Source organism: Aulonocara sp. 'chitande type north' Nkhata Bay, unplaced genomic scaffold, assembly GCF_057382095.1.
Source record: "Aulonocara sp. 'chitande type north' Nkhata Bay isolate Kocher_YH1m ecotype deep benthic unplaced genomic scaffold, A_spYH_male_GT1.1 unmapped_scaffold_20, whole genome shotgun sequence".
NCBI lineage: Eukaryota > Metazoa > Chordata > Actinopteri > Cichliformes > Cichlidae > Aulonocara > Aulonocara sp. 'chitande type north' Nkhata Bay.
In genome coordinates this window covers 1,171,693-1,185,000 of record NW_028234352.1, presented here as the reverse complement: position 1 = coordinate 1,185,000, position 13,308 = coordinate 1,171,693, and the positions used below count along the sequence as shown (strand labels likewise).

The window sequence follows — 13,308 nt, the reverse complement described above, 5'->3', positions numbered from 1 at the left end:
CAAATGCCTGAAGTTTGACAATGTGATGTCTATTGTTGTGAAATGCATCAACCAAATCAGATCCAGGGGCTTAAAGCACCGAAGGTTCTGTGCTTTTTTAGAGGAAATGGAGTCAGAATATGGGGATGTGCTCGACTTCACTGAGGTACGTTGGCTCAGCAGGGGAAATGTATTAAAGAGACTTTTTGAGTTGAGAGCAGAAGTGAAGCCTTCATGGAGAAGGATGGAGTTAGTGTTCCTGTGCTAACTGATCCCAAATGGCTCATGGACTCAGCTTTTCTTGTTGATATGACACATGAGCTTAATGTACTGAACAAGACGTTACAAGGCCAGGGGCAACTTGTCAGTGCTGCCTATGACAACGTGAGAGCATTCTCCACAAAACTGGCGCTCTGGAAAGCTCAGCTCTCTCAGACAAACCTTTGCCATTTCCCAGCATGCAAGGCACTCGTGGATGCAGGCACACCATTCAGTGCTGACGAGTATGTTGATGTCACTTTGAGGCTACAGGAGGAATTTGATCACAGATTTGCTGACTTCAAGACACACAGAGCCACCTTTCACATTTTTGCGGACCCCTTCTCCTTTGATGTGCAAGATGCCCCTTCTGTGCTTCAAATGGAGCTCATTGAGCTGCAGTGCAACTCTGAACTCAAAGCAAAGTTCAGGGAGGTGAGTGGAAAAGCAGACAAGCTTGGACAATTTTTGAGAGACTTGAGCCCTAGTTTCCCTCGGCTTTCCCGAATGTTCAAGCGGACCATGTGCCTTTTTGGTAGCACATACTTGTGCCAAAAGCTCTTCTCCACTTTGAACTTCAATAAGTCCAAGTACAGGTCCAGACTTACGGATGATCATCTTCAAGACATACTGAGGGTCGCAACTGCTTCCTCCCTCAGGCCAAATCTGGCTCGGCTATGCGAGAGGAAACGCTGCCAGGTCTCTAGCAGCAAGGAGTAGGCAAGAGAAGCCATGTTCAGAAGAACAGTTCATTTTCTACAGTGTTCCATTCATGTTCAGAAGAAGGTTATAGAACTGTTAATACAGACATTTCAATCTAAACACAGCAGATATAGAAGACTGAAAAAAACACACAAGTTCACTGACTAAAAATATCTTATTATTATTTTATTTATGTATTACAGATTGATTTATTTTCTTATTAATTCTTAATTTGTTTATTTATTTTTCATATTTTGTGTTAAAAAATAAAAATAAAGAGATTTGAGAAGATTGGAATTTTTTAACCATGCCTTTCTTGTGGAAAACCTAATATGGCCCAGCCTCACCCAGACTCTGCCTGCAGCGGCCCCCAGCTAAATTGAGTTTGAGACCCCTGTCCTACACCATAAATCAGTAAGAGAGGGTACGACCTCTCTCATGGCCCCAAGTGGTGTGTGCATGCCAGAGCACTCTGGAAGGCACACAGAGTCTTTACAAACTACTAAGGATCAAACCTCTATCATCATCCAATCGATTATAAAACTAAGCATGTATGAGTAAATATTTTTAAGCATATCCCATATGGAAAAGACTAAAAACTTATATGATGAAAGTCATACTCACGAAAGTGGCCACTTTCTCATTACTTTCATATATTGTTTTAGTAAGTATCGAAAACATACAAGTTTCATTATATGATTTTTCAAGGGATCTTATATCTGTTTTCACTCTTGTATGCTTTTCATACAAGTTTCACACAAGACAGATACAAACTTTATAAGATTTATATATCTTTTCCATATGGGAAATGACAATCAACAATATAAAGCTTACAGCTGGTTTTAATAACAACATTTATTTGTTTCTCAAATGAGAAAGAGCTATCGAGAAACACTCCTAAATCTTGAGTTCTTAACTTTTCCAGTGGGCCAAATTCAACATTATCTGCTAATGCTAAATAGGCTGCCGTTATTAACTAATGCTAATTGGATGTGAATTAGCATTATGCACTAATGCTAACACTTACTTTTTAACAATGTGAGTAGCTAAGCTAATGCTAACACTATTTCCCTTAACTTTATAACAATGTGAACAGCTAATGCTAACACTCTTTTCCCTAGCAATACAACATCTGAGCTGCTAATGCTGAGTAGGTCGCCATTAGCACCTACGTCTAATTAAAGGCAAATACGCATTAGAACCTAATGCTCATATCGTTTTCCTTTGCTTTATAACAATGTGAGCAGCTACTGCTAAATAGCATTAGCTAATAACAGCAGTCTAATTTAATGTAAGTTAGCCTCATTTGCATTATAACGATGTGAGGAGTTAATGCTAAGTATGCTGCCATTAGCAGCTAATTCTAATTAGGGGTAAATGGTAAATGGTAAATGGCCTGTATTTATATAGCGCTTTTCTAGTCCCTAAGGACCCCAAAGCGCTTTACATATCCAGTCATCCACCCATTCACACACACATTCACACACTGAATAATTATTACCAGCTAATGCTAATATCGTTTTCTCTTCCCTTTTAACAATGTGAGCAGCTAGTGCTGGGTAGGCTGGTGCTAGCAGCTAATACTAAAGCTAAAGCTAATTTGATGTGAATTAGCATTACATTAGTGAGGAGTTAATGCTAAGTAGACTTCCATTACAGGTAATGCTAATTTTAGGTATTTAGGAATTGGCAGCTAATGCTAATACCATATTTTCTTGCATTATAACAATGTGACCAGCTAATGCTAAGTAGGTTGCCGTTATTAGCTAATACTAATTTGAGGTGAATTAGCATTATCCACTTATGCTAACAATGTTTTTTCTTACTTTTTAACAATATGAGTAGCTAATCTGAACATTTTTTTTATTTAATTTTAACTTTTCCCCTGCGATGTGAAGAGGTAATGCTAAATAGCACGCCATTAGTGGCTAATTCTAATTTTAGATGAAAAAGCATTAAAAGCTAATGCTAATACCATATTTTCTTGATTTATATCAACATCAGTAGCTAATGCTAGGTATGTAGCCATCATTAGCTAATGCTAATTTAGGTGAATTAGCATCATCCGCTTATGCTAACAATGTGTTTTTTTTACTTTTTAACAATACGCCATTAGTGGCCAATTCTAATGTTAGATGAGAAAGCATTAACAGCTAATGCTCATACTGTTTGCTTTGTAAGAATGACAGCAGCTAATGATACGAAGTCTACCGTTGATAACTAATGTTAATTTGATGTGAATTAGCATTATCCGATAATGGTAACTCTTTTCCCCTGCATTACAACGACGTCAGGAGTTAATGCTAAGTAGGCTGCCATTAGGGGCTAACTCTAATTAGGGGTGAACAATTATTAGCAGCTAATGCTAATACCGTTTTCTCTTTCCTTATAACAACTTGAGCAGCTAATGCTAATTTGATGTGAATTAGCATTATATTAGTGAGCAGTTATTGCTAAGTAGGCTACCATTAGCAGCTAAAGCTAATTTGAGGTGAATAAGCATTAGTAGCTAACGCTAATACCCTTTTCTCTTGTGTTATAATGATGTGAAACGTTAATATTGTTCTCAAACAACAGAATGAGAATGAAATATTGATTCTAACAGGGCCCATAAACAGTATTAGCTTAGCAGCATTAGCTTATCAGAGTTTTCATCATGGTCACATAAATCCTTGGCAGAGCAAAGTGGCCTACTTAGCAATAGCTGCTCAAGTTGTAGAAAGCAAGGGAAAACAGTAATAGCATTAGCTGCTAAATGTGCACTTGAGAACAAATTTATTGTTAATTCAGCTGTGAATGTAGAGTTTGTCATTATTTAAGCTTCCATTTCCAAATGTTAGCTGCTCCTGTCTGCCTCTTTGTCACAAACACAGACTGAAATGATTCACAGCCTTGTTTCATCCTTCTGTCACTGTGGACATACAGCATGGGAAACATACACATGGCTGACACTTTATTAGGTACACTGGTATCTATCTCAGGTACACCTGTGACCTAAATGTTCCTGCAACCAGACTCCTTGGAGACCCCTACATAAATATCCATGAACTATCCAGCTAGACTAGTGTGTCTGTCCCTGAAAATATTCCTGCATGTGTGATTGTTCATGTCTCATCTGCAGGAAACAAACAGGAAGTGAGTGAAGGACACAGGAAATGTTTCCAGCTCTTCCTCCTCTATCAGACATTCTCTCCATACCTGAGAGTGTCCAGTCTCCAGCCTGGATCCTTCAGTCCAGCCGACAGCAGCTTCATTCCTGAGGGACCTGGATGATTGTAGCTCAGGTCCAGCTGTCTCAGATGGGAGGGGTTGGAGGTCAGAGCTGAGGCCAGAGAAGTACAGCCTTCCTCTGTGATCAGACAGCCTGACAGACTGCAGACACACAAAACAACAATCTGTCAACAATCGTTTTCTCTTTGTCACAATAACATCTATCCATCCATACATCCATTCAATGTAACTTTATTTATAAGTGACAATACCCAACAGACAACAACAGTCATCTGAAGCTGTTTAACAGTGTAAGGTAACCGCCTCCACTGTGAGCAGCACTTGGTGATGGTGGGAAGAAGAACTCCCTTTGACACAAAGATCCTCCCAGTGAAAACAGGCTCCAGGAGGAGCATCTACCATGACTGGTTGCAGGGTGAGGGGAAAGAGAAGAACATGAACATCAAGAATGCAGCGAGTGGTAAAATAATAATAATAATAATGGATTGGATTTATATAGCGCTTTTCAAGGCACCCAAAGCGCTTTACAATGCCACTATTCAGTCACTCTCACATTCATACACTGGTGGAGGCAGCTACGGTTGTAGCCACAGCTGCCCTGGGGCAGACTGACAGAAGCGAGGCTGCCATATCGCGCCATCGGCCCCTCTGGCCCACACCAGTAGGCAAGTAGGGTAAAGCCCAAGGACACAACGACCAGGACAGAGAGCCCAGGGATCGAACCGGTGACCTTCCGGTTACAGATGCGATTCCCAACCCCCTGAGCCACGGTCGCCCTAAATAAAGATTTGACCTCAGTGTGCTCAGTGTTCCTGTCTATTCCTAACATATTCCTAACACGATAGCTGCACTTTAGAGCTCTAAAACTGGAACTGACACATAAAAATACTGAGAACACAGACTAGCAGCCACTGCATGGCCTCGAGTACGTATGTGGTGCGTTCAAAGAGCATCAGCATAGACATGGTGGGTTCAACAATATAGGACATAACAATTTCTATGGCGAAAATACTATCAATGAATGAGCCATAACATTTTAGCCATGTAAACATGTTATCAGTGGGCTTTCCAACAACTTGCATTGATCATTAAAGGATAAAATACGTGAGTCGAGGTCACTACGAGCCATGCGAGGGTCAAACATGGCAGAGAACCTTCCAGCAGCATCTTGGTTTATAATCCGCCTTTGGATCATCAGTTTAGGAGATGAAGGATCCAAGTAAAATAACAAGTTAAAAAATATGCAGCTATGGTCACTCACATGGACATCCTCCACACATACATCATGTATATTTAAACCCAGGGAGAAAACAAGATCCAGTGTGTGACCCTTTGTATGTGTGGGGCCAGAAACATGCTGCCTAAAGTTAAAAGACTCAGTGACAGTGATGAGCTCAGCAGCAGTGTTACAGGATGCTTCATCAATATGACGGCTCAAATCTCCCAACCTTCTCCAATGAAATGATGGATGTCAGAAGGTCATTAAATTCAGTTAGAAAGACCCCATCAGGTAGAATAAAATACAATAACTGGTTTTTAGAGAACTGACCATCATCTGTGACTCAAATGCAGAAAAGGAGTCCGAGGTCATCAGACTGCATGTGAATCTGTCCTGGTAAACAACAGCGAGTCCTCCACCACGTCCTAAAAGACGCGGAGTTCAGATGCCGGGCAGATTTCATTCAAGTGGACATAATCAATGTTCCCTCTAAGCTGCGCACGGGCGCAATCCGCTGACACGCTCTCTGCACACAGAGTATCTGCATTGCGCACAAAAAGATATCTAACAGGCTGTGAGGCTCCTGAACTCTCTGCCCCCCTCTCACGGACAATAACCATATCCAACTTCTTAATAGCAATGAACTGGTCTGCATTGGTGCATCATATCTTTATTCTCTTCCCCCTCCTGCCCCCCCTCCTTCTTAAATAGATAACTATCATATCTGATATCATATCTCACAGTACAATAATATTGAATGGGTTGCATTGTTGTACTTTGTCATGTTTCTCAGGTCTTTGTCTGATTTTCTACGAACATTACTTGTCATGTTCTCATGTTGTTGCTAAGGATTGTCTTATTGCATTGGAGTCACACTGGGTTAAATATGTACACTTGGGTTTTAAGGGGTATTTATTATTTTCTTCTTTTTTTGGGGGTTGTATGGAAGCCCCAAACGCAATTTCATTGTTCTTGACAATGACAATAAATAAATAAATACTAAATACTAAATACTAACCTGAATTGAAATTAAAATAAATACGTTAACAATTCTGCTTTGCAGTGTTAGTCAGTGACTGGCTGCTCCAGTATTTAGAACAACGCCTTATCCCATAGTCCAGCCAATGATTCACATTCGTATATACGCAGCTAATCAACGTCGCTGACGGGCTATGACAGCGTCCTCATGTGCCGACACCGGTGTTTTGGTTGATGTAGAGTGAAGCCACGTTAATGACAACGTGATCCAGTGATCCAAGGGACCGCTCAGGGAGTTTGTGTGTTCGCTCAGACACATGAAACATTAGAGGGAACATTGGACATAATTCTTATTTTGCTGCCACGTCTCAGTCAGACACATGAAATCTAGAGACTCTTTAATAAAGAGATCGCTTAGAATAAATGATTTGTTTGTTATGGAGCGAACGTTAAGCGGGGCCAACCGAGTTGATGACGGTCGATCTGCAAAATCAACAGCTGACTGCAGCGGCACTTGAAATAAAGACAATGCAGACCTGTGGACCTGCTGGGCAGGGCAGCGACTCCAGAGCTGGGGGAAGCAATGATCGATGAGCAGACATAGCTGTTATCAATAAAAACAGTGAACGTTTGACGGACACACCGTGAGAAAAACTGCTTCTGAGCCACAGAGCCCAGGTCCCAGTCACCGGCGTAACATATTAACTAAATGTCAGGAGAGGAAGTGGACGCAGGCACCAGGATTCTCCCCACAGCCAAGAAGCTAGCCTCTGGTAGCTTCTCAGTTTCACCTGGACGTCGGCCCTCGTTCCCCTTTTCCATCTCTTGAGGGTGAAAGTCCTGCGGGTTGTGAAGAGTAGCACACCAGGGGAGGAAGAGTTTTTCTGTTCAGCTGTTACAGTAGCTCTCCACTGAATCTTTGATGTTAAACCCTTTAAGACCTACCATAGAACCAAGTCTGCCAGAGCTTATCTTTAGATTTTTACATGCTGTAGTGCAGACCTTCCCAAACTGTGGTGCCCGCCCCCTAGGGGGGGCGCAGATCCATGGCAGGGGGGGCGCGGTATGAAAAGGGGGGGGAACAAAACGCTTGAACACTGCTAGCACGGCGCCCACAGAAACGCAAAGCAGGAGATGAAGCATCGCTGAATATGTTTCCAAACCAACTTCATTCTAAGCCAAAGACTAGAAAATATGGTGAAGCAAATCTGCCCTTTGGCTTCACCTGCACAGGTGCTGAGGTAGGTCCCTGCGTCGGGAGCAGCGCTGGGCTCTTCCAATCATGGACAAACAGGATCCCACATTCTTGATTTTTAGTTCACAAACACTTGTTGTAGTGACTAACTACTCCTGACATTTTGGAGATGTTTGCTCTTTATAGAGTAAAGTTACAGCGGGATACAAATAACATCAGGCTGATCCTGCCACGATTTGTTCCCTCGATTCAAATCACAGACAAACAGGATCCCACAGCTGTTTATGTTTTTGAACCCATTTTGCACAGAGAGGCATTTTTTGAAAATGACAGCAATGTTGATTAGTATTACAGAAGAAGAAAAAACAACTACCCGTGACGCCTTTGTAAATGGAGGGACAGTAACTGCGTGTGAAACCTGCAGATACTCAGAGTAACAGTATTTTGTCTCTGTCTGCCATTCTGCAATTCATCTCACATAAACAATAACGTGACGTGAAAAAAGGCGCAACCTTTGACGTTGCCAGATGAACTCTGTATTCCTCGTCCGCAAAAAAGGAGTTTTAAAAAAATCTCAGTTTTTGGTGATTTGAAACACTGTTTGGATGAAACAGCTGCGTTTTCAAAAATACCAGTGTAGGTGCGGACGTAGCGTAAAAGATTTAGTAGTTTATTTTCTTACTACCTGTAATTTATTGCAGATTACTTGTATTTGCTTAATTGTTTACTAAATGTTTGAGGTGTGAAATAAACCGCAATGGAGCAAAATATGGGCGTGTGTGGTTGGAGGATGTGTTAGTGCGTGTGCGTGCTGTTCACGCGCCGGGGGGGAGGCGAACGTTTTTCGTGTAAAACAAAGGGGGGCCCAGCAAAAAAAGTTTGGGAACCACTGCTGTAGTGCCATTTTGGGGAGCAGTTCAAGTTGCTATACATCAATACAACCGTTATAGCCCAAATTTTAATAATATGTATGCATTCAGTCCATAGTAACTACATATACATATATACATATACAGCAAAAAGTGCAATAAACTAGAACAAATTGAAAATTGTTTTGTTTTGTATTTTTACATATATTTGTAGTTGGAGAAATTTAAGAGGTTTATCCCTCAAAACGGAAGAACTAAAAAAGTTGCACAAAATAGTTTCCAACCACAGGAAATGTAATTTGAGTGTATCCATAGTTGTATTTTTGAGATACACCAAATTGTATATACTGCATGAAAAACTAAAATAAATACTACCATGTGAATTTGCAAGAAAAACTTCAGTGCATCAAAATAAACTATTTCCAACTGTGTAATTTGAGTTCTAAGCCTCCCAGAAACTATACTGAAAGGGTAAACTCAAACATGACTTTTAAAAACACCAGTGTAGGCTTCAAGGTAAAAAAAACAAACAAACAAACAACTAGAATTTTCGCAAAAACGACGTCACTTCAGGTTTCGGGCAGGTAATGGTGGACATACGATAGTTTGGGCTGACATCTATTCCAACGTAGGAAGTGCTATGAACATCTGATCGGATTGGCAAAGCGTGTTTCTGGAATATTACTTTTTTGTTGCTGCAAGTGCTTTTCATGCAACTTTTGCAAAGCTATGTGTGGAAGGAAACGGTGACCTAGGATAAGCTGGATACATAAGATGTAAGTACAACTCCGGTTTCACATGCAAAAATAAAAATTATTGCACTAGCTTGTGTGGTTGCCGATCTACAGGCATTTAAAAATAGTTACGCAAAACTGAGCGTTCCCACTCTGACCGGCCTTAGTTAAGGGTTAACAGTATCTCCCAATCATAATTTAAAGCAGCAGAAATTAAGTCAGAACTCAAAAGAGCAAAAATGACATTACAAAAAATGATTGACAACAGTGAAAAACTACATTGTTGCCTCCAGCAAGCTGCAGCGGCGGCAAAGCCAAACACAGGCGCCATCTTGTTTGACAGAAGAACGTAGCACACAGCAGCTACAAGCATAGAGTGCACCACTATTGTTCAAATGGAAGAAATAGAAAACACTCAATAAATCCTTCCACAGCTGAAACTAATGTAGACAATGTCAGGGGAGGAAGTCAAACTGAACTTATGACACCAAGCACGATAACTACCAAAATAATGCAGGAAAAGTAAACTAAGAAACCCTAAAGCAACTAAACAGAGCAGCTAGCAATAAACAAGAAGTGTAAACTATAAAAACATAGAAGCTAAATGCTAACATGGCTAACACTATCATCACTGTATGTAGCCCGACTCTTCTCACAGCAACATACAACTGTCATGGCTAGACATCTCACTGATTGGCTCATGTTAGCTTGTGAAAATATAACGTCCCAGCAGTACTAGCTGTTTTATATACCGTACTTTCACGACCATAAGGCGCACTTAAAAGTCTTAGATTTTCTTCAAAAAGTGCGGCGCGCCCTATAGCGCGGTGCGCCCTATGTGTTGTAAGGAGGACGTAGTAGAGAACACCATGAGATCGTTAAAGGGTGAAGTGTGGGCGTTGATCGTATATACCGGGACAATCGCACATACCTGTATAAAAGAACAGGTATCTGCGTTATGCAGAACATCGTTGTTTTAACAACCCTGAAAATGGCAAAGAGACACGCTTACGAAGCACAGTTTAAACTGAAGGCCATCAGCTACGCGGAGGAACATGGAAATCGAGCAGCCGCGAGAGAATTTAAGATTAACGAATCGATGGTTCGCAAATGGAGGAAGCTAGAAAACAAGCTCCGACAGGTCAAGAAAACGCAGCTGAGTTTCCGCGGACATAAGGCGAGGTGGCCCGAGTTGGAGGAAAGACTCGAGCGGTGGATCATCGAGCAAAGAACGAGCGGGAGAAGTCTTTCGACTTCACCATTCGGCTAAAAGCAGTTTCACTAGCTGAAGAGATGAACATTGAACATTTCCGAGGAGGTCCGTCTTGGTGCTTTCGTTTTATGAAACGGTGCCATTTTTCCATCCGGACCAGGACTACGGTAGCGCAGCAACTTCCAGCGGATTATAAGGAAAAGCTGGCCATCTTCCGCTCCTACTGCAGCAAACACATCGGCGACAAACACATCCAGCCCAGCCACATCACTAACATGGACGAGGTCCCGCTCACTTTTGACATCCCGGTGAGTCACACTGTGGAGAAGAAGGGGACCAGCACGGTAGCGATACGCACAACGGGGCACGAAAAGTCTTCTTTTACTGTTGTGCTTGGCTGCCATGCTAATGGACAGAAACTGCCGCCTATGGTGATTTTTAAGCGAAAGACTTTGCCTAAAGAGAAGTTTCCAGCAGGAATCATCATTAAGGCAAACGAAAAGGGCTGGATGGATGAAGAAATGATGAAAGACTGGCTGAGGGAGGTGTATGTAAGGAGACCAGGTGGTTTTTTCCACGCATCACCATCGCTGTTGATCTGTGACTCTATGCGTACCCATCTCACAGCCGATGTGAAAAAACAAGTGAAACGAATGAACTGTGAGCTTGCTGTCATTCCGGGAGGCCTGACAAAGGAACTCCAACCGCTGGACATCGGTGTGAACCGCCCGTTCAAAGTAAGGCTGCGAGCGGCCTGGGAGCAATGGATGACCGGTGGAGACCACAGTTTCACTAAGAGTGGAAGGCAGCGCCGGGCGAGTTACGCCACAATTTGCCAATGGATTGTAGATGCTTGGGCTAACATGTCTGCTGGCACTGTTGTTCGAGCTTTCGCAAAAGCCGGCATCGTTTCCGAGGAGCCGCACGGCACGGAAAGTGACTCTGACAGTGAAGAAAGTGAACCTGGCATGTTTGATGGAGATTTAGCGCAGCTGTTCAATTCAGACACAGAGGATGAGGACTTCGATGGGTTTGATTGATGATAAAAATGTGAGTACCAAACTTTGTTTTGCTCCTGCTTTATTTTTAAATACGCACACTTGTATGCTTGTGTGTTGTTGATGATGACGATTACTGGTAATAAAAATGTGAGTAAGGTACCGAACTCAGGTTTGCTCCCGCTTTATTTTTAAATACGCATACGGTACTTGTATGCGCCCTATGATCCAGTGCGCCTTATGTCTGTGTTAAATACTGTAATGGCACACATAACTGAGACTGCGCCTTTTAGTACAGTGCGTCTTATGGTCGTGAAAATACGGTACTGTTTAAAATAAGCGAAATGTGCTTATAATGTGTAAATAAAGGCTGAAGCAGCTAGCACTGTTAGCATCAGCACCAAGCCCTGTTACATTTGTACACTGTTAGAGCAATGGCTCCAATCTACAGCCTTTAAAATAATGATTAAAATGCTGTGATTGCAGCCATTCCCCAACTCTCTGTGAATGGTTCTCATGGCTATTGATCAGTGGGCTTTGATCAGTGGGCTTTGATCAGTGGGCTTTGATCAGTGGGCTTTGATCAATGGTCATGAGAATTTGCATAATTATGATCAAGGAACTGACCTCCCAGCCCATTGTTCCTTCAGTGGGCTGGTTTCAGTCATTATGCAAATGTACTGTTTATAAGATTGAAACCTGCAGTCAGCCGAGATTGAAGAAGTCACCTGGATGATGATGAAACATTTCTCCCACAAAACGCTACGTCCAGATGAACAGAATCAACTTTTGGAGATTTACTTACCTGGATGATTATTGGTTATTGGTAACTTTATTGTCCCTAATGGGAAATTGATTTGCAGTATGTCCGTACAAACAAACAAACAGGCAACCAACACATCACATACACACTCCAAAATAATATAATATAATATAAGCCTGAGAAAACAACCTAGATTTTTCATCAAAAAAGTACAATGTGCAATGGCAACAACACATATGGTTCAGTGTTATTAACTATGATAATAGCAGTAGGTACAAAAGACAATCTATGTCTCTTTGTCTTCACTGCAGGCACTTTATAACGACGACCTGATGGAAGCAGTTGAAAATCATTAAAGAGAGGATGATCTGAACACAACATGACAGAGGTCGCCTTCCTCAGCACCTGCCTGTTATAAAAGTCCACAAGCTGGACCTGAGACCTCCCTGAAATCTTACCAGCCACTTTAACCAGGTTGTTAAGTCTGGTCTTATTATTCAGAGACATATTACCGTACCAAGCAATGATACAGAAAGTTAAAACAGATTCAATAAAACTTTTATAAAAAACGAGTCATCATTGCAGATGAAACATTGAAACCTCTCAACCTCCTTAAAAAGTCTTTGTTGAACCTTTTTCACTGTAGCAGCAAGATGTGACTCAAAGCACAGAGCTTTATCAAGAACAACCCCCAAATACTTATAACTGTCCACCAGTTCAATGGCTGCACATTTACCACTGTTAGCGCAGGATGAGGGGATGTCTCCCTGAAGTCAATAACCATGTCCTTGGTTTTCAAGGTGCTGATCATTAAGGAGGACTGATCACACCACGAAACAAACTCATCCACAACAGGCCCATGGGAATCCTCTTCACCATGAAGGAGGCTTACAATGACTGTGTCATCTGCGTATTTAATGAAATGCCTGTTGGCCTGTGTACTGCGACAGTCATTAGTGTACAAAATATACAGTAGAGGAGAGAGACAACAACCTTGCGGTGAGCCAGTGGAAGAGTTCAGCTGTTTGGAAAAACAGCCGTTCACTCTCACACACTGAGATCTGTCAGTTAAAAAGTTTAAAACCCAACCAACGAGATTAAGATCAAGTGTAAACTGGTTAAGAAGTTTATCAGCTAAAAGATGTGGCTGGATAGTATTAAAAGCTGAA

The 13,308-nt window shown here is 41.7% G+C and overlaps 2 protein-coding genes across 2 annotated transcripts in view; both read right to left on the bottom strand.

Moving 5' to 3' along the window:
• Positions 1 to 13,308, bottom strand: part of LOC147300656 (uncharacterized) — a 423,782-nt gene that overhangs the window by 5,194 nt on the left and 405,280 nt on the right. The window contains exon 14 of the mRNA XM_086284979.1: positions 4,138 to 4,311. Within this exon, the coding sequence (XP_086141105.1) occupies positions 4,138 to 4,311 (174 nt within the window). The remainder of the gene's footprint in view (positions 1 to 4,137; positions 4,312 to 13,308) is intronic.
• The window catches only part of LOC147300668 (NACHT, LRR and PYD domains-containing protein 12-like), a 355,313-nt gene that overhangs the window by 270,195 nt on the left and 71,810 nt on the right, over positions 1 to 13,308 (bottom strand). The gene's annotated exons all lie outside the window — the stretch shown is intronic.